The sequence below is a fragment of the Mauremys reevesii genome, unplaced genomic scaffold, assembly GCF_016161935.1.
Source record: "Mauremys reevesii isolate NIE-2019 unplaced genomic scaffold, ASM1616193v1 Contig1, whole genome shotgun sequence".
In the NCBI taxonomy this organism is placed as follows: domain Eukaryota; kingdom Metazoa; phylum Chordata; order Testudines; family Geoemydidae; genus Mauremys; species Mauremys reevesii.
This window is the reverse complement of record NW_024100715.1, coordinates 4,659,710-4,686,687: the sequence shown is the minus strand read 5'-3', so window position 1 is coordinate 4,686,687 and position 26,978 is coordinate 4,659,710. Positions and strand designations below refer to the sequence as shown.

The 26,978-nt window shown below is 46.2% G+C and overlaps 1 protein-coding gene across 1 annotated transcript; it reads right to left on the bottom strand.

Moving 5' to 3' along the window:
• Positions 1 to 4,844: 4,844 nt before the first annotated feature.
• LOC120392380 (killer cell lectin-like receptor subfamily B member 1B allele A) lies at positions 4,845 to 20,011 on the bottom strand. Its single transcript, XM_039517095.1, has 6 exons — positions 19,873 to 20,011; positions 11,266 to 11,364; positions 10,738 to 10,887; positions 9,066 to 9,220; positions 5,517 to 5,629; positions 4,845 to 5,119 (listed from the first exon to the last, which is right to left on the bottom strand). The coding sequence occupies exons 1-6, from the start codon at positions 20,009 to 20,011 to the stop codon at positions 4,996 to 4,998; spliced, it is 780 nt and encodes a 259-aa protein (XP_039373029.1). The 3' UTR covers positions 4,845 to 4,995.
• Positions 20,012 to 26,978: the final 6,967 nt, after the last annotated feature.

The following is a 26,978-nucleotide window of genomic DNA, read 5'->3' as shown; positions in this document are numbered from 1 at the left end:
AGCCTCCAGGAGCATCAGATGCATCTGACACAGACTCAGCTCCATCCTCATGACCAAGATACCTGGCCAGTAACTTGGCATGAGCAACATCTAGGTTGGTAACTATAACATCTATACAGAACCTGAATGAATGATTGTGTGAATGAATGTGTGTGTGTGTGTGGAATAAGTAGTGATAGAAATAAGTAGTAAAACAACGTTGTTTGCTTTTGTCTTTTGCTTTACTATTGTATTCACAATAAATGTGGCATCTTTGCCTTATCCCTCTTAATAAGGTCCTGCTAGTTTTTATTGGTATAACATTTACACCAGAAATCATCCCTCTTCCACAGAGGAGTCTAGTAGCCAGTGAGCCTTCCAGGCCCTCCCTATGGGGTTGGGGGTCCCACCCGCACTGAGAGCAGGTCCTGTCTGTTTGAATCAAAAGGAAGGTTGTGAATCTGTTTAAATTCAGCCTTTGAGTGTCCTAAGTTCTGTCTCTGTCTCTGGAAAACCCCCTGTGAGCCAGTGTGTGGGAACCAAACGTTCCAGGGTGTGATCCCAGCCAGGGAGAGGCTGGGTCACCGCTTGCCCTGCAGCCTGGGGGGCCTCACAGTCCTGTGCAGAAGCTCCCAACCTGGGCCAAACAGCCTGCAGGTCACATCCTGAGTGGCTGTGCCTGGCCACAGCCCTGGTCCAGCCGCCTGTCAGCAAACCCCCGCGCCGCACTGGGTCCACCAGCCTTGGTCACTACTTGCAGGGTGACCCCAACACGCTCCCGGTCCTGGACGTCCTCCCACAACATGTCTTCTGCACTGTCCAGCCCTCTTCTGGACAGTCCAGATATTCTTGGTCCATTGCCCCTCTAAGGTCATCAATATACAGACGCCCCCTGGGTTACACAAATCCGCACTTATGGAAAAAGTTCCGTAAACTAGAAATAAGAGGGTTTTTTTGCGTAACGGTCGGGTTTACGTTTCCGAGTTACGCAAGGCATTCTGGAACAGCTTGCCTAAGTCAGGGGGCATCTGTATGCAGTCTGCTACCTTAGATAGTTACCCAAACAATTCACAACACTGGGTTAGTTGTAATTAAAGACTGAAACAAATTTATTTACTTACAAAGAGATTTTCACTGAGTACGAGGAATGAGGCGTTAAATTCAGGGATGGTTACAAGAGCAATAAAGATAAAACACTTTCTAAACTTAACAAACTAGACTTGGTTCAAGGTGACATCCCTCCCCGCAGGTTCCCAGTAACATGGCTGACCAAACTCAGGCCAGCATCTGCTCCCCAAGTCTAACGACTATTTTTCATTTGCCCTCTTAGGTTAAAAAGAGGGAGATTGAGAGGGAGCAGGGCTGGTGCAAGGATATTTTGTGCTCCAGGTGAAACTTCCACCTTGCCCCCCTGACCCCCCTTTACACATCGATTCATTGAGGAGCAAATCCCAACAAGCCTTTATAGACCCCAGGGGCCAGCCTGCCCAGGGGCTGCTCCCCAGACCAGGTTCCCCCCTCCCTGCCCCCTGAACTCCCCTGGAGGGTGCACGGCCCCCCCCATGAGCCCTCCCAACCCCACCCCGGCAGCCCCCGCCCTGAGTCCACTCACTGGCTTTGCCGGGCTTGGGTTGCTGCAGCAGCTCAGCAGGGAGAAGCCGCCTTCCGGAGGCACCGGAGAGCCAGAGCATCGGCTTGCGGCGGCGACGAGCCCCAGCCATGGAGGAGCCGGCGCGGCGCAGGGGGGCAGCAGCCCTGCAAAGGCCGCAGCGCCACTAGCAGGGAGCAGACGCATCCCTTGCCCCTCCTCCCCAGGCTGCGGCCAGGTGCCCCATCCCCAGGGGGCTCCTGCAGTGGATGCATTTGGGCAGAGAACCTCGGGCATCCCCCAGCTCCTCCCTCACGGCGCTCAGGCTTTGTGGCTCCCGGGAGTGTGAGCTGCCGCCGTTGCTGCCCCTCTCAGAGCCCCGGCAGTGGCTCGTGCCCGGGAGCCGCAAACCCCGAGCACAGCGAGGAGGGAGCTTGGGGGCACACAGGGGCCTCTGCCTGCATGCATCTGCTGCAGCCTGCAGGAGCCCCTGGGGAGGGCGCCAGGCTGCAGCCTGGGCAGCAGGGGCAAGGGGCGCAGCTGCTCCCCCCTAGCGGTGCCGCCGCCTTTGCAGGGCCGGCTCCTCCATGCCTGGGGCTCGCTGCCCCCGCAAGCCGATGCTCTGGCTCTCCGGTGCCTCCGGAAGGCGGCTCCTCCCTGCCGAGCCAGGGCACTGCTTTTTGGCACCCCCAGGGCCGTCCTTAGGATTTATGGGGCCCTCTGCGGTATTAAACTGGTGCCCCCATGCCCCACGGCAGACTGAGCCTGCAGCCCGGTGGGGGCGGAGGGACAAAGCAGAAAGAACAACAACACGCCTGGCCCACCTCACTGTGGGGGAGAGTCACAGTCCCTGCAGAGACCCTTGTACCTTCTCCCTGACGCAGAATGGATGTGCAGAAGGTACCTAATTAAAAGCCCTAAACTTGGGAATAAAAAATGTCAGTCACAGGTTTTTGATATGCCCTGAAGTTTGTCAGACATTTATTTGCAAAAACCTTGTAGTAAGGGTGAGTCAGCTGTCATTAAATACTATGGTATACACGATGCAGCTCTTCTGTTTTACATTATCTTAATCAGTATTTCTAAGCTGATTTTATATTTCAAATGTACTCTTAAGCCTTCATAAAGTAATCAGTCCAGATTACTGCATATTTAACTCACTGAAACAGACAGTATTTTTAATTAATCAGTTACAGAGGCTTAGTGTGTTCATAACAATGTTCATTGCTTTTAGGAAAAGGGAACGCTAATTTACTGTGTGTGATCTCCATAACAATACACATGTGTATGAAATTTTGCCAACTTTAAAAAATGTTTCCAAAGATGTTAGGTTTAACAAAGGATGTGATAGCTTACTACGGTACTGATTTTGCTTAAAATGAGTTCATCAGATAGTCAGAAGTAAAGAAAGGGAAACTCTTTGTCCAGCTATCTGGAAGCAAAGGGCTGTTGTCCGTTTAAATAAGGGCTCCCTTCAATGGGTGGGGGGGTGGTGGTGGTGGTGAAGGGAGAAATGGATGGACAGAAAGGACAGGAAGACTTTAGAAGTAAGTTTTTTTTACTATAAGAATTAAAATGTATATTTTAAATAAGGGTGGTCTGTCTTTTGAAGGATTTATTTAAAAAAACATGTCTGAAGTTCCAAGCATTTAAGGCTAAAGATGATTGTGCATCTAAAAAATATGCAAGGATTTTTTAGAGATGTGATTTTATAATCTTTACCAACTGCTGTCCACCTCCTCAGCCTGAAATTTCCCCCCTTGCTCAATTCATCCCATTGGCTCCAGTTGCTCCCTGGTACCTTTAATGATTTCTTGCCGTTCCGGGGTTTGCACCCTTCAGACTGGGTCATGGCTTCTTGCTGTAGCCACAAACTGCAACACCTTGCTTTCTGCAGACAGTCTCCCTGCAACCCCTTGGGTGCCACATGGCCGGCTCCAGGCACCAGCATTCCAGGCTGGTGCTTGGGGCGGCAATCTGCAAGGGGCGGCAGTCCCTGTTGTTTTGCCCCCAGCAGCGCGCCGAATTGCTGCTGCCGGCAGGGAGGGGGCAGTCCGTGTGCCGCTAGGGCGGCAGGCGCGTTTCTGCGGCGGGGGCAATTCAGCAGCAGCTTCTATCTTTAGCTGTCCGAGGCGGCTTCAGCTAAACATAGAAGCTGCCGCCGAATTGCCGCCGTCACGGAAACGTGCCTGCCGCCCTAAGGGCACATGGACTGCCCCCTCCCTGCTGGCAGCGGCAATTCCGCCCGCTGCTTGGGGTGGCAAAAACTGTAGAGCCGGCCCTGGTGCCATAGGGCCGGAGGCCAAAGGGTTCTAAAAGCTGTTGGAGCTTTCAAGCTTTGTCCACCTCCACTATCTACCGCCAGCAATGCAGCTGTGCTGCCCTGTGAGATACAGAGTGTGGGTGTCTTCATGCAAACCCAGCCTCTGAATTTGTGCCTGGGCGCCTCCTTTTGTGAAAATGTGGCCCTAGAGACACCTTGACATGCCTTTTTTTTTCTTTTTTTCGTTTTCAGGAGGTTCCTCTTTCCCCTCTCTGCCTAAACTTTTGTGCTGCCCCTGGTCACTGACTGCCAGTTTTCACATCTGCGGGCTGCACTTCAGGGATAGATTTCTTTAAGGAACTTTTTAATGTAGAATATTTTCTTACATGTCTTTTATAAATGCACTGCAGTGTTGGAATGTCCAGGCTGCTAATTTTAAACAAATGCTAATTATTGCAAATTCCAGAGGGTAGATTGTTGCTGCTTGAGTTAGGTGCCCTCTCTGCAGCTTTTTAGATTTTTTGAAGTTGTCTGAACTGCGTAACTTTGCTCTGCAATATATTTGTCTTACTCATATCCGCTTATTACGTATGTTGAGCTCTTTCCTGGGAATGGATTCTGTTGCTGACACAAAACTGTCCTAAAATAGGTTAGTCACGTCTAGATATATATGGCTAATCTATTAGCAGTGTTCCAGAGAAGGAATTCAAATCTGGTGCATGAACCACTTGGCTATTGGATGGAGTTAGCTGCTGTCTCCTCCTCCAGTCCTCTTGTGACCCTAGCCTGGATTTTTTTTTAATTATTATTTTATTTTGCCTGAAACTATTCAGTGAATTCAACACCAATTGGTGAATAGTCTTGTTTCACCCAAACCTGCATTTTTTTGACACATAAAATATTTACCCCCAGCTCTACTTGTGATGCCATTTCACTAGTTCTCCCTTCACTATAATCTTCCAGCCCAGACAGGACCTGAATTTCAAATGCAAGAAAAGCCTTTCAGGCTGTCTTTATCCACCTTATAAAAGCAGGGGGGAGGTGGAAGGGCACAAGCTCAAGTTTTCCCTTTGAAGCTCCCCTTCAACATTCATCATTTATGGGACAGACTGAAACTAAAGAAGATTTCTCGTTCACATATCGAAAATACAGGTAATGTCACTGTCTATATCTGGAGAGGATCTTTTTCACAAATCCATGTAGATACGGCACTGCAGGTTTCAAAATGAACCCTATCTGCTTTTATCACCCCACAGCTGTTCTTTTCAGCAGGATCCACTACCTTGAACCTGGGAAACACAATAAATAAAGAATCACTGTTTAGAATTTTTTAACAAGATTTTTAGCAGCTTTGTCTCATTCTGACACCACTCGAATTTCTTCCTTAACCACTGAATTGTTCCTACAGAGCCCTCGTTCATAAAACACATGATCCTGTAGTAACAGCTCGTTGGCCTTGGTCTATTTCTGGAAAACACATTTCAAAACCCAGCCCTCAGGATTAGCCCAACTGCTGTGGAAGCCATCGAATGAGGCTCAGGACTCTTCTCTCTGTGCAGAGGACTGTACCTAGCACTTAACAACCCTTGCGCCCACACATGGCCTCTGCCTACACCAATGCTGGAAAGCAACAGCCTTGTGGCCCCTGCTCAAAATCTTACATACTCAGAGGATAAAAACACTCACAGTGTTTGATTGAACACGGAGCCGTCCACCCAAGTCCAATTCCTCGCGGAGGATGTAACAGTGAGTCCAAGCCAGATCTGCTGAGCATCTTTGGTAGTATTTTGAATGAAAGTCTGTAAATGACATGGAAGAATGAAGTGATGGGGGAAGAAGGATCTAGGGGGTACGGTGCTAGTAGAGACTCTGGGAACTGGGTTCAAGTCCCCAGACTCCTGTGACCATGGGCCAGTTGTTTAGTTTCTGTCCTGACTGGGGCAGAATTAAGGCCTTGGTACAGTCTGTGTGGTGTGGGGGGATCATGCTGTCGGTGAGGTGTCACCGCTGGGGGACTGGGTACAGGTTATGTGCTGTTGCTGGCCTGAACTTTTCATTTCCTTGCTTTTTAGCGTGTGGGTCTGTGTAGAGCAGGGGTGGTTAAACTGTGGCTCACGAGCCACGTGCATCTTTTTACAGTTAAATTGTGGCTTGCGGAGTCCCTCATGTATCCCCCATTCTCTGCCTACCAGACTGGGGGGGAGCTCAGGGCTTCTGCCCTGCAGCAGGGTGGTGGATCTAGGGGCTTCTGCTACAGGCGACTGGAGCCTGCTGAGAGTGTGGGGGGGGCACAACTGAAAGGTTCCCTCTCCCAACAGCTTGAGTCAAACCCCCACAGGCACCTCAGCGCCCCCACCCTGCAGCTCCCAGGTGTTAGCTCCATGGGGGGGCAACACCAGACCGCTGGGAGCTGCAGTGAGGACAGGGATTTCCCTACCCGCCCCTGAACCTCCCTCCCCAGTTTTGTGAATTAGTTACATGCGGTGTTGCCAATTTAGTGACTGTTTGGAAATTTGAATTGAAATTGAAACATTAATACACACTTTAAAAGCACAGACCGTGTATGATAAAATACGTGTATCTGAAAAAGTAGAATAGATTTGAAAATTATGAACATAGACTAGCTTCCTTATACAGCTGCTGTTTTTTATGACAGTGTCGGTGCATTCATGCCGGTGATGTTGGCCAAGCTAATAATTTCAGATGATGATTTGTAAGCAAAGTCTCAATGAGCTCTCCCTGCCAGCTAGTGATGAGCCGGGGCTGGGAGGAAAGGCTTCAGGACCGGATTGTATTTACTTTCACACCTAATTTACCTAGGGATCCAGCAAACAGAGCTGTGCTGCCCGAGTGATAGATTTTGGCTGGGGTTGGGTTACAAATCACTTGAATGGTGGGGGTGGGGAAGGGAATGAAATGTTCTTATTGTATGAGTAAAGGGCAGTAGAACTGTACCTAGCCTGTGCTGATTGAGGGCATCAAGAGACAGGTGTTTTGCTTGTTGGTCTGCCTGAGTCACAAGTACTATTTGACCTGCCCCTCTCCACTGTTTAAAGACAGAGCTGATTAGGGTCCATAGAGAGTCTTTTGTTCTGTTAAGTGACCACTGCAGCTGAAATCACTGACAATCAGGTCTAAGTGACAGCCCACATCTTAGAAGAGTGAAATGCTTGTTAATTGGACCTAGGGTGACCAGACAGCAAGTGTGAAAAATCACGACGGTGGTGGGGGGTAATAGGAACCTGTATAAGAAAAAGACCCAGTAATTGGGACTGTCCCTATAAAATCGGGACATCTGGTCACCCTAATTGGACCCCCCCAAACAGATGGCTACTTGTGCATTTGATGGAGCTGCAAACTTCTCTGGAAGACATGGTGGAGTATAAGCTTTGCTCAGAGAATAGTGTAACCCTAATCTCTCCTATACACATTGCAGAGGCTATCTACTGCAACTAGCACTAGTACGAACTGCAGACACTTAAAAATACATTAAAAAAGCTATACATTTAATGTCTTCATTATATTCTTTTTTCAGCAAGAGTCCAAAAAGACTGAATATCTTGGAAAATATAGACAATACACTGGGACTGAAGTTCAAATTAGTCCAACCTGGGAAAACCCCCTGGCTTTCTCATGAGCGATCCTTGGCTGTTGTCTTAAAATTACTCCGGCCGTTGTTACTGTCTTTGGAAAGTATCTACCAAGATGGGATGGATCTAAGTAGTGAGGCTGGTGGATTACTTTTGCTACGACGTTCAGAGAAGACTATTGCCATTCTCTCTCTTGTAAGTCTACTGTTGAAACCACTTGGGTCATTAAACAAGGCCATCCAGGCATCTGCTACAACAGTGGTAGATCTTTGTCCAGCAATAGAAGCTACATTTGGATCAATCAGAGAGAGATTAATTGAAAAAGTACTGGAAAAAGCAAAGACTTCAGTCCAGAAGTTGACTAAGGAAGGCATTTATATCGAATCCTTAAGTGAAGAGGACAAGAAGTGTTTGTTAAAACAAATGAAAAAGTACACAGACTTGATTCTTAAAGATCTACAACAATGACTTCTAGATTCTACTCAACCTCTACGTAGCTTTTACAGATCCCTGTCCTATAAAACACCGACAGTTGAGTGGAGTGAGGCACTACCAGCAATGGGGCTGCCATGTGCTCAGGACAGAATAGAGAATTTGAACACAGAGTGGAATAACATACGATGAATGAAGATTTGACTTCAACTTTCTTTTTATCACCAGCAGTGGCTCAACCCGATCTTTGTGCTATGTTTCCCGGGATGAAAGATGTAAGAATTTCTCTCTGGCTACTCCCAACAGCTACAGTTGAGCGTTCTTTTTCCTCATTGACTAGAATTTTGTGTTCCGAAAGATGTCGCCTTCTGCCTGATCATGTGAATGAACTAATGAGCATATCAATTGAAGGAATGGAAGTACTGGACACACGAGAAGCCACCAAAGATGAACGCACTGCATTCAAGAAGGATGTAGATGTAGTGCTTCATAGAAGGCTTGAGTAGCCAACTTTAATTTGTGTGATGATTTTAAAACATGAGTTAAATCTAATAAAATGGTCATGAAACATTTTTCAGTTTTTACTATGGTGCCATACAACCCACCTTCACCCTCACGGTCTCACCCCTCATCGGCCCTGACCTCCCACCCCTGAATTCAAACACTCCCTAATTTCAATTCCTGTGGAAAACACTGAGTGAGGAGCCACTGCTTTGGGGAGAGGCAGCTCCCAGCTGTTTGCTGCTGCCTCTTCCCACAGCTGCAGCTCCCAGTACAGGGAAAGGGCCCAGCAGCACCATGTGACCGAGTGGGGTCAGCAAGCTCTGGGAACATTGTTGGGGGGGGGATATGCCCCCTCATGCATCACCTCTAGCTTCCTGCCCAGCGGGGGGAGGAGGACTCAGGGCTTTAGCCCTGCAGGGCACACCTCCTGGGGCTCAGGGCATCAGCAGGAGCAGGGCTGAAGTCCTGAGCCTTGTCAGGTGCCTCCTGCGAGACTGAAGCCCTGAGACCCCCCTCACAGGGATGAAGCCTGAGGCCCTGCAGGAGCATCCTGGCTCTTGAACTTCCGAAGATTGTTGTGTGCGGCTCACAGGGTCAGTAATTTTGGCCACCCTTGATATAGAGCAGCCCTGACAGACACACACCACATTGGTTTTGTGGATTAATTGTTACTAGTGATGCCCGTATCCCCACAACAAGTTTTATTTACCATCTCATCCTGGTCCCGGATCACCAGCAGCCGAGAGCTCCTCCTTGAACAGTCATCGCGGCTCTTGTCCCAGGGCTTTTTTTCTTTAGACACCCAGTAGCACTTGTCCCTGCGCAGCAGCCAGTTTGGGGGGCAGAGCTTGCACCCTGCTCCCTCTGGAGGGGAAAATGGAAACGTTTAATGGAGCTGAAGGTTCTGAACTGCATCACGCTCATGCACAGGCCTTCAGGCTCATCATTTCCAGTGGAGCTATGCCCTTGGCTTTGTTTGAGGATGGGTCTAATATTCAATTAGCAGCAGGTGCTGCAGGCCAGGAGGGAGGGGTATTGGTGAAGCTGTGAGTACATCAGTCCTGAAATAGCACCGGCTAACGCAGGTCAGGCTCAACTGGAATCCTCCTTCACTTCCTCCCCTCAGCTACTGTATTGTTCCTGTGCACTGGTTAACAGCCATTACGTTTCCCCTTAGAGGTGGCTGCATGCCAGGTGGGTAGATAATACTACATATACAAGAGTTAAAAGAACTTTATTTAGGTTGCAAAATCAGAGCTGGAAATGCCACATTCATGGCTTGCCCTTGCAACTGTAATTCAGCCTGACCTTGGGTTCATCCTGTGCACTGGATGCTTGGGGAGCCATAATGTACATGGGAACCAAATAGGGCTGTGCAGTGAATGAGGCAGCAGCAGCGAGGAAAAAATAGTAGGTAGTCATGCAATAAAGAGCGTATCATCAGGCACACACAAATGGGGGCTGAATTAATTGTAATTGTGCAAATAATTGTAAATCTGGCATTTCATAACTTTTGGGAGCTTGGCTTTGTAACCGTCCTGTTCTCTTAATGCAGAATTGTGTTTAATGTCCTAGTTTTTTAAAACCATATTCAACAATTCTATTACATGCAACTGGAACAACTTCCCCATCCTGAATCAGCAGCAGGGCTTGCACCCTGGATCTTAACACCACACCACACTGCTACCGCTCAGTGCTAGCTGGTAACAGGGAAAGTCTGTTATCCTCAGGGGAGGAGGCAGGGAATGGGCCTGGGCGGCCAATGGGAGCAGAGCCAGCTCCCTCTCCCTCCCCAGGAGGAGCTTCTGCCCCATGTGGTGTTCCTGGGGGTGAGAGTTCCTGGGCCCATGTGCTGGATGAGGAGGGGGAGCCTGGCCCAGCTGTCACCCCCTCCTCCCCTCCATCTCCATCTGCTGTGGTAGCTCCCAGTGCAGGGTGTGCTGCTGTGGCAGGGTGAGCCCAGCACTTTTGACTTTTCATGCTGTTATCTGTCAGTTTTCCTGAGCATCACAAGCAAGGTGGGAAGTGGCGACTCTTCCAAAGTTCCCATCTCAGCAAAACCTGGATGAAATTTCATGGGCCAAAGAAAACACGTTTCTCCAGCCTGAGGGCTCCCCTCACCCCCTATTTCAAAGGCATGTTGCAAACAATGGACGTTTGAGTGCTTCCCAAAGATACCACACAATACTTTTACAATGCAAGCGCTAGGGAAACTAAATAGGAGTCGCTGCCAGCTACCCTATACGTAGTTTGTAAAGCAACAGGATATTTATTGCACTTATTGAAGTGGGTTGTGTCCTGCACTGAGTTACTTACCCTAAGTGACCACTAGATGTCACTGCAATGTAGGAAGCTGCTGAGAGAGAAGGAGCTCAGGTTACCTGCTGAGTTGTTGTGAGATGATTCACACACAAATTGTTTCAAGTGGAACTGGAAATCTTTTAGGCCAGTGCTGCAGTTGGATTGATGGATGAGTGTCTCCCTGGTACCCTTGTTCTCCAGTGAATTCAGAGATCCTTTGGTCTGAAAAACTTCAGAACAGCATAAGCATGAGTGGCGACTACTCCGTAGGGCTCAGCAAACTGGGAATGAGGGTGTGTGCAACAACAAATCATTACCTACTGTCGCTATCAAATTCAGAACTGGGCCAGAGAGTGAGAACACGACAGAGAGAGAAAATTGCCTTTATTACACATTATAAGGTGTCTTCCACTTTTCCCTGTGCACACTGAACAGTGACGTTGTGAGAGCTGGATCACAGGGGGCTCAACCTTGTGATATTGTTCTCTTTGTGGTGATAACGAAGTGGTCCAGGACATTATTCACAAGAACGTTGGAATCAGAAGTATGGGGGGGAGAGGAAATTTCAGGGTGCTGCATTTTGCACAAATTAATTTGAAACTGCTTACCCCAAACGCCCATGGCTATCACCGCTCCCAGCAGGATGAGGATCCCAGCTGCTCCAAGCCTTGCAGCGAGTCGATGCCAGCGGGGACACTGAGTGTGATCTGGAAGAGTCGGGGGTTAGTGAAATATCCTCTGCACGTAGTGCAAGAAATAATAATGGCCACCTGCTGCCCTGTGGAGCCCGTGCAGCACCCGCCAATGGGCATTTGTGTTCCTCCTCACATAATACCAGGAATAGTTTTAAACTTGTCAGTTAAGGGTGATGTCACTTTGAGGGCAGCCCTGTGCCGAAACAGAGCAAAATCCTGCAAAATACTAACAAATCCCACTGTCAGTTATTTAACAACACAGTTCTATCCCACTTACAATGCTGGGCATTTGACCATGTTATAGGGCGAGTCTGTGTGTCAGCCCCCCCAAGACAGTGGTTCTTAACCTTTCTGGGGTCAGGACACATTTGTAAATCCCGATGGCCTGTCATGACACCGTAAATAGCATTAGTTCAATAAACACCTGCCTTACTACATCTCTTACCCACAACACATAATATACACATTTGTGTAACAAGTACTAAACAGCAAACCGTACCTACCAGAGCAGCAGCGTCCGCGGCTTCTGTCCTGGGGCTGGCTGGGCTCGGCTCCCCACTCTGGGTGTTGTGACTTCCGGGGGTCACAGTGCTGCTCAGGTTTGGCCTGGCTTCCCTGACGGGGGGCAGCTGGGCCAAACTTGTGTGAGTGGCATTGTGACCCGGCGCACGGGCTCTTAGTGCCACTGCCTGGTCACCCCCTGTCATCATGATCAAGGTGGGGGGGGCAAGCCTGAGTGGTGCTGAGCTCCTGTGCAGCAGGTCACAACGCCCAGAGCAGCTCGCTGAGCCCATCCAGCCTTGCAGACCTCTAAGTCCTTCCCCTCTTTCTGCAGAAAGGAGTTACCCGTGTTCAGTCTGTTACACCTCTGTTCAAGGACAGCCAGGTGATTTGTATATAAACAAGCTCCACTAAGAAAATAGCTTGAGACCGGATCACTAATTTCACCTCCAATGGGAAACTGACCTGCCAGACCCAAAGTCTCCCAACGCTTGGCTAAACGGCAACAATATCAAGGAAGTCAGAGTCACTGGATCAATACCAACTAGTTACACATTTGCCTAGTGATCTAGAACAGTTTAATATAACCAGAGGCTCGCACACTTTGTAGCATCTGTTGGCCGAGCTCATTGCACATGCCAGGGGCTCCCTCCATTCCCCCCAAAAGCTCCCTGGGTGAGCCCCTTCACCTCCCTGTACTGCAGGGATTCCCTGCAACTCCCTCAATCTCCCCCTGCCAGGAGATCTGTGCCCTCCATCTCCCATAAGTGTCGTCTTTTCTTTCCCCCATGCTGTCCCCCTTCCACACCAGGGTCCCCCATTTCCCCCCATGTCAGCAGTTCTGTGTTCCCCTCATTCCTCCCTTCTCCCCATTCCAGGTCCCCCATTCTCCCCTCATGACCGGGGTTAACTTCAAAGCAAGGGGCGTTGGTTTAACAATGGTGGTTCACAAACTGTCTGCGTTGCCTATTCGTCATCAGAGGAAAGCCCCTGCTGGGACCGTTTCTGTGAAAAGGCCTGTCAGCCTGCCCGAGAGCGATAAATACTGGACCTTGGGCATGGCCCTGCGATCTCTGATCTGCTGAGCTCTGGCACAGGGGGAGCTTCAGCTATTGGACTGAGATCCCCAGGGGGACGCCCTGAAAGATTCATGAAAGGCCTCTAAGAGACTGACACAGGGTTAGCTAACGTTATACCTCTGTCAACAACTGGACTCATATTCTAATGCAACAGTAATGTATCTTATCTGCTTTAACTTTTACCAACTCTCTTCTTTTCTTTTTTTTATTAATAAATCTTTAGTTAGTTTACTAAGGATTGGCTACCGGCATTGGATTTTGGTAACATCTTGAGCATCCTCTTACCTGGGGTAAGTGACTGATCCTTTGGGATTGGAAACCCCAATATATGTGTTTTTGTTGTTTTAATAATCTTTTATTATAAAGTCTAGTTTGCCTGGGTGGTAAACAGGGGCTGGAGAGCCTAAAGGGACTGTCTGTGGCTTCATGATCACCAGTATAGTAATTTGGAAGCACACACTTGTCACTGGATTGGTTAAATCTAAATATAGACTGTACCACCAGGCTGGGGTAGTTGCCCTGTAGTTTGGCAGGCTGGGCTGAGCTGTGTCCCTTACCAGGCAGCGTGACAGTGGCACTCTACAGTTATCATGTTACAAAGAGACAGTCAGAGAAATGCCACCCAGCTGAGTGTAAGGCCTTGCCAGCTTGGCCAATTACAGTACAACATTAACGTGTTCCATATGCCCTATGTGACATCATAGTTGGGATATTAATATTTGTTTAGCAACTGCAATGTTAATAGAATAAAAATAGAGGCTGACAACATAATCATCCAAAATTTCTTCCCTTATCTCAGCAATGTCATTATACCTATAGAACAGTGGTCTCCAAAGTGCGGTGTGCACACCCCGTGGGGTGCACAAGAGGATCATTTGGGGTGTGTGGCAGGAGGAGCGCTTTTTTTTTTTTTTTTTGCTTCGGCAGTTCGGGTGGGAGTCCAAGCGGCTTTTTTTTTTTCCTTCGGCACGGCAGGGGGTGTGTGCTCAACATTTTTTTACTGATAGGGGTGCACGATCAAAAAAGTTTGGAGACCACTGCTATAGAAGTTACACTCTAAAGATATCAGTTTTGTAAAATAACTTGTATAGTTACATTTCAAATACAACCAGCCATTTTCAAGGGACTTCTTTACCAAAAAAAGTGGCCATCCTTTGTTAAAATTTAATTCATGATTTCTTGTTTCCTTGTTATTTTAGAAATACTGATGCATATTCACTGCTCACCCCCAATCTCCTCTCATACTTGCCACGGGTTCCCTCCTGTCTGTTCTAAGTCACAACTTCCCAGACTTTGACTGATCCACAAATACCGAGTCTTATAGCGTCTCTCTGTGCTCAGGAAATGTGAACACCTCATCCCTAGCCTTGGCAATGCCCCTGGCATCCTGTCCATTTCAGAGCCCAGGAGACGATATCCCTTTGTGCCTTCATCATTCTCCCTGGACCAGGCTTCCCGCATTTCCTCCTTTTCTCCAGCCCCATTTCCTGTATTCCTCAGATACGGGACTTTATTCTTGTCTGCACAGACACTAGTAGGCCTGTCCCTCTCTACACTTTGCCCATCGAGTGGCACGGACTTCACAACCCTTTGCACTGAATTGGCTCCCCAACGATTTTCAAATCCCATCATTCCCTCTTGGACTGTGAGACACCCCCACCTCTCCTAATAAAACAACAAAGTCCTGCCAGATCCCTTCTGCCCAGTCATTCCTCTCAAGACTCACCACATTTACTGGCCCTCACCATTTGACTTGCCCTACTATAGTATATATCGTAACTGCAATAGCTCATTTGCATCCTCCGAACAGGTTTATGAAATATATGATCTATTTTATTGTGGTCGCACCCAAAGGTTCCAGTCTGGAGCAGTCACCTGAACTCTTACTAAGGCCAGATCTACATTAGGAAATTGGGTCGGTATAACTATGTCACTCAGTGGTGTGAATAATCCACACCCCAAGTGATGCAGTTACACCAGCCTAACCCCTGGTACAGACAGTGCTGTGTTGCTGGCAGGGCTTTCTGCCACTGACATAGCTACTGCCTCTCGGGGAGGTGGAGCACGTACACCAATGGGAGAAGCCCTCTCGTCAGCATAGGCAGCATCTGCACTGAAGCGCTACAGTGGCTATGTAGCAGTTGCACCACTGCAGCCTTTTAAAGCACAGACCTGCCCTAAGAGACTGTGTCATAATCTTCTCATGCCGGGGATGCTCTCACTGAGTACAGGACACAATGGGAGAGAGCCTGAGGGTAACAGTAATAAGATCAGACATTACAGAGATTAGCTGTGTGCACAATTTGATGGTGAATTTAATTGTATAATTATGTTAGGATACCTGGAGCCTTGGGTAAGAATCTTTGTTATTTTAAATCTAAATAAACAAACAAATAAATAAAGTAATGCAAAATTTGTTTCCTCCTTTGGTAAAGTTAAATCGTTTACCCCAAACTATCACTCAACTTAGGCATCATTGGTTGCCTGATTTTTTTTGTAGGCATCACAGCAGAGATAGGGCTTGAGGAATTTGAAAGAAAAGAGGGTCATCAAAATATAACAGCCTGGCCCTTGCATTTGTATGTAGAGCCTGTCACTGACTATGACATTGTCTGAGACAGTTTGTATTTACACTGACGTAAAGTGCCCCACAGGGCATTAAAGAAATTCAGCATCCAGCTCCAGGAGTGATAAAGGACTCCGGTTAGCTAAGTCCTGCCAGACGCATGTTGCATAGAACACAGACCTGCCCTTTGTTGCTAGAAAACCAGTGTCTAAACTACCTGACTGCGCTTCGAGTTACCGATGTGGGGTAACTATTGTGTGATCCCTGTTGCACCTTTAATATAGCTGGTGGATTGCTGGTGATGCCAGGGGTTCAGCTGATCACCAGTTTGGAGGCTGGAAAGGATATTTGCCATATGGCAGAATTGGCAAACTGCTGTGTGGGTTTTTCCCACTTTCCATTCAGCATCGAGCTGGTCTGGGATTAGATTGTAATTGTTCCAACTTTGACAGGTTCCCATGTGGTTGTAGATTAGAAAGGGATTGTTCTGATGTTCCCATAACCCAATGGCTGCCTGGGCCATGGTCCTGAGCACAGTATTGCCTGGTGAGGGGTTTTGCCTGCGCTTTGAGCTGGGGGAGCAATTCCCAGCTCGAGGAGACATATCTCTGCTGCTAACTCTGACTGAGCGAGTGCCCTAAAAATAGAAGGTAACTGCAGCAGCGTGGCTGGCAGGGGAGGTGTTAGCCACTCCGAGAAGGTGCCTGTAGTCTCGGCTGGGTTTGTACTGATGTACTCGGGGTGGTGAGTCCATCCTGCTGCTCAAGATGGACACACTCTCTTTTAAAATACCCTCTAGTTTTAGCACACTAGCTCGGTCAGAACTAGCGCAGGGTTTGTCTCCTCAAGCTGGGTATCTCACCCCCAGCTCGAACCGCAGACATACCCTGTGTTTCATGCAGCTTGTGGCTCACCTCATCTTGTCTCTCCTGTCTCTAGCATGGAGGAAGGGGTGGGACTCTGGCTTACAGTAAGGGTGAGGGTGGAGAAGGGGCATGACTGTCACATTTACCCTCTGGTCTGAGGTACACCACGGCCATTCGTGCCAACTGAGCTCCGCACTGGGACAACCTTTCTGGGTAGTTACCCTAGTTAGGTAATAATTTAAGTCACAGCCTCCACATTTAACCATATAACGGTGTCTATGTCTCATTGTCTTTATATCCACATTAACTTCTAATTGTACTTTCTCAAGTGGCTGAATTTTTAAATGCAGTTTAAAAATAAAGCAGCCAGCCTGAGCTTCGTACATGTGGAGCAATGACAGGGGAAGAGATGCCCCCTACCCTGATCGCCAAATAGCCCCCTTCTTCCTCAGCAATACTCACAATTTCCTACTGCGTCACACACCATACAGCTGTTTCAGGATGCCATCCCACAGCCCAGTGCTATTGTCGGCATCCCCTTGGAGACCTCCCCCACCCTTCTGTAAGGGAAGAAATTGGATTGTGACCCAACATAGAGAGCCTGTCAAGCTATCAGGACAGGTAAGGCAAAGGCGGCCCTGCATTAGGTGTAGGTACCTCTCCAATATTATGGTAGAAAAACATTACACAAGTGAGAATTGTGTGACAGTTGAATGTGTCAGTTTCTTCATGTAAGAGGCATGTCCTGTGAATCCTTTGCTGAAAGCCCTCTGTCATAGTAACGCTATGTCTGAAACACTGTGTCATCATAACTTCTAAAATCCTCTGTGGGAACAACTCCTATACTGGTAACAGAGTGTCTTCTGAACTTGTGTGCCCAAAAGCATTGCATTATCAGTATCAGACTCCAGGGTTCTCTTTGTCTTTAACACCAACTATTTGAAGAAAACATTAAGCTCGGAAGTAGATATTTATAATTGTTATTGTATTAATTCAATTGCCATATGGAAAGGAATATGCAAGGCAAAAACACAAAACAAAAAGTTCAGAAAGTCAGAAAGTCAGTGCCTAGCCAGCTATTCGCCATTTTGGGGATACGCATTTGATTTTTCCTTCCTACGTTTAGTACTTTGCACGTGTCTTTATTGAAATTCATATTGTTGATTTCAGACCAATTCTCTATTTATCAAGGTTGTTTTGAATTCTAATCCTGGCCTTTAAAATGCTGGCACCATTCCTAGCTGGAAACTGTCATTCACAAATTTTACTAGTGTAGTCTCCACTCCGTCATCTACGTTGTTAATGAAAATATTGACTAATATTGGACACAGGAAAGCCACCCGTGGAACTCCACTTGATACGATCTCTCAGTTTGACAGTGAAGCATTGTTAACTATTCTCTGAGTATGGTCTTTGAACCAGTTGTACACTCATCTTATAGTAAATTCATCTAGGCCACATTTTTCTTGTTTGCTTATGCAACTGTCATGGAGGACTGTGTCAAAAGCCTTGCTAAAATCCAGATACATCATGTCTACTGCTTCCCTCCAGCCACTAGGCCAGTTACCTTGTCAAAGAAGGAAGTTAGACTGTTTTGTTATGATTTGTACTTGACATATCTGTGTTGGCTACTACTTACCACCTTTTTATTCTCTAGATCTGAACAAACTGATTGTTTGATAATTCGTTCCAGTATCTTTCCAGGTATCGAAGTTAGATTGACTGGTCTGTAATTTCCTGGGTCTTCCCTTTTCCTCTTTTTGAATAAGAGTACTGGGTTTTGCTTTCTCCAGTCCCCTGGCTCCTCACCCATCGTCCATGAGTTCTCAAAGACAGTTAATGGTTCTGATATTGCTTCGGCTATTTCCTTAAATACTGTTTTGTGAATTTAATCAGGCCCTGCTGACTTGAACGCATCATCTATCTTATCTAAACATTCTTTAACCTGTTCCTTCCATATTCTGGCCCAAGACACTTTCCCCCTTATTGTTAATATTGTCTTAAGCATGTGCTCCAAATTAATCTTCTTAGTGAACACGGAAGCAAAAGAAGGCATTAAACACGACAACTTTCTGTGTGTCATCCTTTATTTGCTCTCTTTTCCTGTTAAGTAATGGACCTACATTTGCCAAACCAACAGGTAAAACTCAAATATCAATTTTAATTTGTATTTTGTTCACTGCCACTTTGAAATCATTTCTTAAAACTAAAACTACTCCTGTTAAAAGGCTAATTGGCACAGTCTTATTGGGTTATCACTCCACCGTACTACGGTGAAAAGAGATATTTAACATCTACACTATTTTATCAGTTCTAAAAGAGCATCAAGATTTTAAAATTTCAAATAATACTAATTTTCTGGCAAATCCTTTAAAAATTGCTCCATAATTTTTATGCTTACATTTTACATCCTTTGAAGTCAAGGATTCTTAGCCTCACTGGGGCATAAACAGGTTTCAAGGGGTCGTGACCACACTCCCTTTCTTTTTGGATACATGGATGGGTGCCCTAAAACTTGTAATAACATGGAGTCAAGTATGGAAAGCTTGAGAACCTCTGCCTTAAGTTAACATTTAGCTCGGTTCCTCATTTCTTCATTATTCTGATATTCATTTTCCCTCTCTCTTCCCATCCTTGCTACTGTGTTCCTCCGTGAGAGTCTCCTTTAAGTTACAACTTTTGAAAATTCATTTGGTAGGAGACATGTCTACTCCTCTTCTGCACTCAGAGATAGAAGGGAGGGTGGGAACGTGTTCCCATTTCAGAATCCTGTGTAAAATCCCTTGGTTGCCTGTAATTTTCTCTGGTAGCCAAATTTCCCTTTTTCTCCAGCCCCAATTCCTAACCTCCTCAAATAAACATTGGATCTTTAACCAGAGGCTACTAAATCCTTTTCTTCACTCTGCTCCTATTAGTGATACAGGCTCCATGACACAGTTACCTAAATAACTCCTCACCTCTTTTCTTCTAATCCTCTCTAGTGAGACAATGAAATCCTCCTTGTTCCTGGAGCCTCCCAGGTTCCTTCTGCTCTGTTCACTCTTCCCAAGATTTGACCAGTGCCCTGCTCCTTACCCCTCTGACTTATCCCACTATAGTAAATTGTAGATTCACTAGTTTACTTCAATCCTCCAAATATGTATGTAAGTTGGCATACAATCATGTATTGTATTGCACTTGTAATTGTATATCTGTCTATCTATCTATCTATAGGCTGCCAGCGGTTACTCTTGTAGTGTTGTGGCTGTTTTAATACTGACATAATTCACACTATAATAATGCTTTAAAGAAATTCCGTATCCAGTTCTGACAACTGTAGGGGATTTCACATTCTCAGAAGTCCCATTCTATGAACATAGCATATTGAGCTGCTCCTTGGTTCTAAAGATCTTCTTTCTGATCTCTAGCTGTGCTACAATTCAAATAATAAAGTAGTACATTAGGACTGCATTTTTGTAATCAAAAAGAGAGCTCATACTAGTACAAAACTAAGAAATTAAAGACTTACTGAGGTGCCGAGGTGGATGCAATGGGTTGGAAGAGGCTCCCAAAATGTTTAAATCAGCATAAACTATTTCACCTGCCATGACAAACGCAGAGGAGGGAGAGCACGTACCGAAGAGGACGGAGTCTAAGAGCAGCCTCATTATATATGAGCTAATGTATCCAAACTCAGGAAGTGTCTGTCATCTCTCTGAAGCTTTTGTACTTCCTTTGAGAAGTCCATGCACCTGGCTAATAAATTAATGCCTGTTTTAATGCCTAATTGCCTCAGCAACCAGGCTGAGTTGTGCTTGAAAACACTCAGGACAGGAGAGCTGTTCTGCAGTAGGGTATTTAGGATTTCAGAAGCACAATTATTTTTCAGTAGTACAAGTAAGCTGAGCCCTGATGCATTTAGCATGGCAGCTCTGAAAATTCACATGGCAAGAAAGTCTTGTTAAAGCATAAAAGAGGGAAATAGTCAATTGGCGTTTCCCCTCGCCTGTCAGTGGAACAGCCATCTTCCATGTACGCCCTTCACTCTAGTTCTCTCTCTGTTGTTGGGCACTCAACTCTTGTGGAGTGAAAAACTCTTTGGCATGTGGTGGCTGAACTGCCTTCCCCAGGGAAAGGGGGCTCTGCTGGATCAGGACCTGAACGCAGGAATTGTGGTGCAACCTCAGCTCCCACTGTAGCCAGTGGGAGGCCAGGGCACTCAGCACTGCACAGGATAGGGCTCCATGTCTGAGGATTGATAATGCCAGAATCAGTTCAATAGACTGCAGTACTGCCAGCCCCAAATGTTCAAAACTCATGAGTCAGGCTCACCAGAAATCATTAGATTGGCTTTAAAATCACGAGATTACATAAAAATAATAGAGTTGATGTTCTTTATTTGCCTTCGGCTTTTTGAGCCCTTAGGGTGCAGTGGGGTCACATTTTGAAGCTTTCTCCACAGCCATTAGGGCTAGAAACTTACTTTTTCTTTAGGCATGAAGGCTGAAATCATCACATCTCCACTGGACTCCAGGAGCTGGGGCTTTAAGGAAAACAATTATCATGAGATGCATGACAAAATCATGGGAGTTGGCAGCACTGAGACTGGCTCAATAGAATTTGTGCCCACAGTAAAACTGTTCGGGTTGCATTCGCACAGTGTCATGTCAAGTGGGAAATAGAGTTGGAGGGCACTGGTCATATGCTGGTAGCCTGCATCTCCTACCACACTCACTGCCACTCTCAATTCATTAAATAGAAGGCTGACAATACAACTATAAAGCTTCAGGTCTCAACTGTACAGCAAGCCCAGCATCTTATGTACAACAAGGAAATAACTGCCCCACAAAATCTGTCTTAATTTATAGGTAAGGCTGCTGAGTGCAATTCAAAACATTAAACATCCATAGATGTTCAGGTTGAAAGAAGTCACAAGCTAAGTTAACATCAACAATCTTGAGGGGAAGCAGCGGAAGAGCTCTCAGGCATTTAAAAAAGGAAGTACTTATGCCTCTTAGCAGTACTTGGTGAGTGGTGGCTGCAGAGGTGAAAGTAAGCCGGTACGGTTCGGTACGGCGTACCAGCAAGAGCCAGTACACCGTGCTGGATCACACCAGCTTCTGCGGCGGGGATTGAAAGGGCGTGGAGCTCCCTGCCGCAGCGGGGAGCCCAGAGCCCTTTGAATCCCGCCCGCAGCTCCGGCGGCTGGGCTGGGGCCGGGATTTAAAGGTTTTCGGAGCTCCCTGCAGCGGCGGGAGCTCCGGGCCCTTTCATCATCAAAACTGACGGACCCTTTCATCATCAAAACTGGGGTTAAGCAAGGATGCGTTATTGCCCCAACCCCATTCTCCATCTATTTAGCAGTCATTTTGGTCCTCATTAAAGACTGCCTCCCCAAAGGAGTTGACATTCAATACAGAATGGATGGGCGACGTTTTAATCTTCAGTGTCTCTGATCGAACTCTAAAGTCCTCAGGCCTTCAGTCCACACTGGATTTTTTACACAAGCTTACAGAAACCTAGGACTCTCACTCAATATTGAGAAGACTAAAGTGCTCTATCAGCCTGCTTCAGACCTTGCACGTGACCCACCACAAATCACTATCAAGGGACAGACTTTGGAGACAGTCGAGCACTTTTGCTACCTTGGTAGCCAACTCTCTCAAAAAGCAAAAATTGACAGTGAGATCCAGCACAGGATCCAGTGCGCAAGTGCTTCCTTTGGGAAATTGCTCCAATGTGTTTTCACGGACTGTTACCTATGGCAAGACACCAAGATCCAGGTCTATAAGACAATTCTTATTCCCACACTCCTTTATGGATGCAAAACCTGGGTGATCTATCGACAGCACCTCAAGAGTCTGGAGAGGTACCACCAACAATGCCTCCGGAAGATCCTTCGCGTCAATTGGGAAGATCGCCGCACTAATGCCAGCATCCTCACTGAAGCCAATATCATCAGCATGGAAGCAATGATCCTCATGCACCAACTCTGCTGGGCTGGACATTGTGTACGGATGCCGGACTCTCACCTCCCAAAGCAAGTCCTCTACTCTCAGATCATCCATGGTCAGAGATCCCGTGGCGGTCAGAGGAAACACTACAAAGACACACTGAAAGTGTATCTCAAGAAAACTGATGTGGACAGCACAAGCTGGGAGGAGCAAGCCACCAACCGATCCCAATGGTGCCACATCCTCCATCAGGCAATGGCCTGCTTTGAGAAGAAGCACCTTGTCCTCGAAGCTGGAAAGAGAGAGAGAGCAAAGAAAAGAGAAAGAACATTCTCCCAGCAGCCAACTGGCCTGCCAGGAAATGTCTGTACCTACTGCGGGAGGATCTGTGGTTCCAGGGTGGGACTCCTGAGTCATCTCAGGACCTATATGGAAATTCATGGTAGAGCTCATCCTCAAATCAAGGGATGACCGATGATGATCATGATGAATATAATAATATTAATTTTCTCCTGGAAGTTATGGTTCTCTTGCCACAGTATCAGAATGTGTCAGAAATATTAATGAATTGATCTTTGCAACACCCTTGAGAGGCAAAGTGGTATTATTATTCCCATTTTATAGATGGGGTATAAGGCAAAGGGAGATTAAGGTCGAAATTGTCAAAAGTGGACACTAATTTTGGGTGCCCAACTAGAGACGTCTATGACTTTTTTTTTCAGAATACTTAGCATTTTTCTACCACTTTATATGTTCAAAGCACAGTCCCCATCAGCTTCAGTAACAGTCATGAGCACTGAGTGCTCATCGCCTCTGCAAGACAAGCCCCTCTGGTGTCTTACACTGGGCACCCAAAAAATGAGGAACACACAATTGGTGGCCACCTATGAAAAGTTTGGTTTAAGTTACTTGTTTAGCATCACACAGGAATTCTGTGGCAGAGGCCGGGTTAGAATCCAATTTTTCAGGGCTGCAACCAACTGCATTAAACAATGAGATCTTCCTTCTTCTACCTGCAATCCCCTGTTTCATTCACTGTCACTACACACATTCCTACTTCCTCAACAAATGAGGCAGGGGCTCTCCTGAACTGCACAACCACGATTCATTCCCAGATCACCATGTATCCTGTGTACTGAATGAGGCAGGGAACCTGTGGAAATATAGTAGGTGATCACGTAATTAAAGACAGTTACACACAATGTATGCACAAAGGGACAAAATTAAGGTTGCACAGGCAACCTTAATTCTAGCATTTCTTAATTGCAGTGCTTGACTTTCCAACCATAATATTTTATTAACACAGTTTTTTCAAAATGTAATACAGCTAAAGATTATTAATGTTCTGTAGGGACTAGGAGAGGGACCCTTATGACCTACCCTTACACTGAAATACTTTAATGGAATGCAACAATATCATGCAATTCGCCCTGCTTCCCTGGTAAGCAAATATTACCTCAGACTCTGGCTTGAAGTTTCTTTTCTTTAATGCTATTTTTTCTGTCTGCTCCACTATCGTAGTGGAAATTATTTACCACAGAAGCTTCAACAGTGACAGGAGCCTGCCTAAGCAATGGTTTACCTTGTGCTTCTTTCCTGTGTGATCTCAGGTGTCAGAACGTGCTCTGCATTTCACACGTGTGAAGGGCCTCTTCCCCTGCATCTTCTTTATAATCACTGAAGGGGACCAAAATCTTGCCATAGGGGAATAGAAATATCATAGAAAATCCTACCATAGGGGAATTGACATTTTTTTAGAGAACATATACAAAAATAGACTGAGACCTATGTGCAAATATTCACAATTTCCCAGTGAAACAGATTCTCATGAGTGCTGTTCACATCCAAATATTGTACAGACTCATGCTGTGTCCTCTACACAGTTCTGCCAGCATACTTCAACCACCACCGCAAATCCCCAGCTAGTCCAGTCTTAAAACCATCATTAACATTTTATAGAAAAGTTACTTACTTGTACAGTAACTATAGTTTGAGAGTTGTTGTCTATCTGTATATTCCACTTTTGGTGTGCAAGCACCCCAGGTGCTTGAGATTGGGGTGTTTTGGCCAGCGTTGTTTGTTTGGGCCACACGTGTGCTCTGGTTGCCCTCCTGCTCCTGTATTAAAGCTATAAAGGGCAGCATGGATCCAACTGCCACTCAGCTCCTTCTCTACAACAGCATCCACGTACGTAAAGTAAGAGGGAAGGAGGACAAGTCATGGAATACACATATGGACAATACATCTTGACAAACTCCAACTACTCTCCAAGTAAGTAATTTCTCTCTTCAAGTACTTGTCCGTATGTATATTCCACTCTTGTCGACTCACAATCAGAGATCTAAAATAAGAAGCTGGGTTCTCAGAGTCTATCTAAAAAGAGTTTGCAATACAGGTCTCCAAAGGAAGCATCTGCTCTGGATGCTTCCACCAAGTAGTGTTTGGAAAAGATATTTATGGCAACCCAAGGTTCTGCTTTGCAGATGTCTAGAATGGGAATGCTTCTCTAGGAAGCAGCAGAGGCTGCTTGTGCCCTAGTGGAATGGGTTCCAGTATTGTTTAAGGACTAGCCTGTCTCTCACAGATCTTCAGAGAGACAGGCCAGTCCTTGCTTACAGACAGCCCCCAAACCTGAAGCAAATACTCACCAGCAACCACACACCACAGAACAAAAACACTAACCCAGGAACCTGTCCTTGCAACAAAGCCCGTTGCCAACTCTGTCCACATATCTTTTCAGGGGATACCATCATAGGACCTAATCACATCAGCCACGCCATCAGGGGCTCGTTCACCTGCACATCTACCAATGTGATATATCATATGCCATCATGTGCCAGCAATGCCCCTCTGCCACGTATATTGGCCAAACCAGGCAGTCTCTATGCAAAAGGATAAATGGACACAAATCAGACGTCAAGAATTATAACATTCAAAAAACAGTTAGAGAACACTTCAACCTCCCTGGCCACTTGATTACAGACCTAAAAGTCACAATATTACAACAAAAAAACTTCAAAAACAGACTCCAATGAGAGACTGCTGAATTGGAATTAATTTGAAAATTGGACACCATTAAATTAGGCTTGAATAAAGACTGGGCGTGGATGGGCCATTACACAAAGTAAAACTATCTCCCCTGGTTTATTTCCTGCCTCCCTACAGTTCCTCACACCTTCTTGTCAATTGCTGGAAATGGGCCATTTTCATTACCATGACAAACAGTTCTTTTTCTCTCCTGCTGATAAAAGGTCACCTTAACTGATCACTCTCCTTATAGTGTGTATGGTAACGCCCATTGTTTCATGTTCTCTGTGTGTGTATATATACATATCTTCCTACCGTATTTTCCACTGCATGCATCCGGTGAAGTGGGCTGTAGCCCACGAAAGCTTAGGCTCAAATAAATTTGCTAGTCTCTAAGGTGCCACAAGTTCTCCTGTTCTTTCTTCCTATCTAGTGTCCCGTCACCAGCTATTGGAGGTATTTGCTAACTGCAGTAATGGATAGACTATTTGCAAGCGTAGCAACCTCATCATACCACCCGCTCCATAAACTTATCAAGCTCAATCTTAAAACGAGGTAGGTTTTTTGCCCCCACTACTTCCCTTAGAAGGCTGTTCCAGAACTTCACTCCTCTGATGGTTAGAAACTTTCATCTGATTTCAAGCCTAGATTTGTTGACAGCCAGTTGATATCCATTTGTTCTTGTACTACCACTGGCCCTTCACTTAAATACCACCACTCTCTCCCTGGAGCTTATCCCTCTGGCATATTTATAGAGGGCAATTATACCTCCCCTCAGCCTTCATTTTGTTAGGCTAACCAAGCCGATATCCCCAAGTCTCTTCTTGTAGGAGTTTCTCCATTCCTCTGTTCATCCCATCAGCCCTTCTCTGCACCTCTTCTAGTTTGAAACATGGGAGACCAGAACTGCACCCAGTACTCCAGATAAAGTCTCATCCGTGGCTCGTACAATGATAACACCACTTCAAGTTCCCTATCTCTACTGGAAATGCATCCTAGGACTGAAGTGGCCTTTTTCACAGCTGCATCACATTGGCAGCTCAGTCATCCCGTGATCCGCCAACGCTCCCAGGTTTTTCTCCTCCTCTATCACTTCCAACTGATAAATCCCCTGCTTATTCTTGTTGCTAGTCTGTAAGTGTCCTTGCACTATTAAATTTCATCCTATTTCTATTACTCCCATTTTCAAGGTCATCCAACTCATTATGATATTCCATTCCACCTCCATATTGGCAATACTGCCCAACTTTGTGTCATTCGCAAATTTTATTAGCACACTCCCACGCTGTGTGCCAAGGTCATTAATGAAAATGTTAAATAAAATTGGTACCAAGACTAATCCTTGAGGAACTCCACTAGTAACCTCCCTCCAGCCTGACAATTCACCCTTCAGTCTGACCCAGGGTAGTCTCCCCTTTATCCAGTTCTGTACCCTCCTTTTGATTTTCATATTAATCCCCAGCTTCTCCAATTTAACTAATGATTTCCCATGTGGATTTGTATCAAATGCTTTACTGAACTCCAGGCAGATTAGATCTCCTGCTTTTTTTTTTGTTTAGAACAGTGGTTATCTTCTCAAAGACAGATCAGGTTGGTTTGACAGTCTGGCACATCTACCTTTTGTAAAACCATGTTGTATTTTATCCCAGTTGCC

Excerpts from the sequence above, each read along its gene's own strand:
- LOC120392380 (XM_039517095.1), bottom strand. The coding sequence starts at position 20,011 with ATGAGGCTGCTCTTAGACTCCGTCCTCTTCGGTACGTGCTCTCCCTCC. Across the intron at positions 5,630-9,065 it reads TCCGGGACCAGGATGAGATG|ACTTTCATTCAAAATACTAC; the intron begins GTAAATAAAACT and ends TGTCATTTACAG. Across the intron at positions 5,120-5,516 it reads TCCGTGTTCAATCAAACACT|GTTCAAGGTAGTGGATCCTG; the intron begins GTGAGTGTTTTT and ends TGTGTTTCCCAG.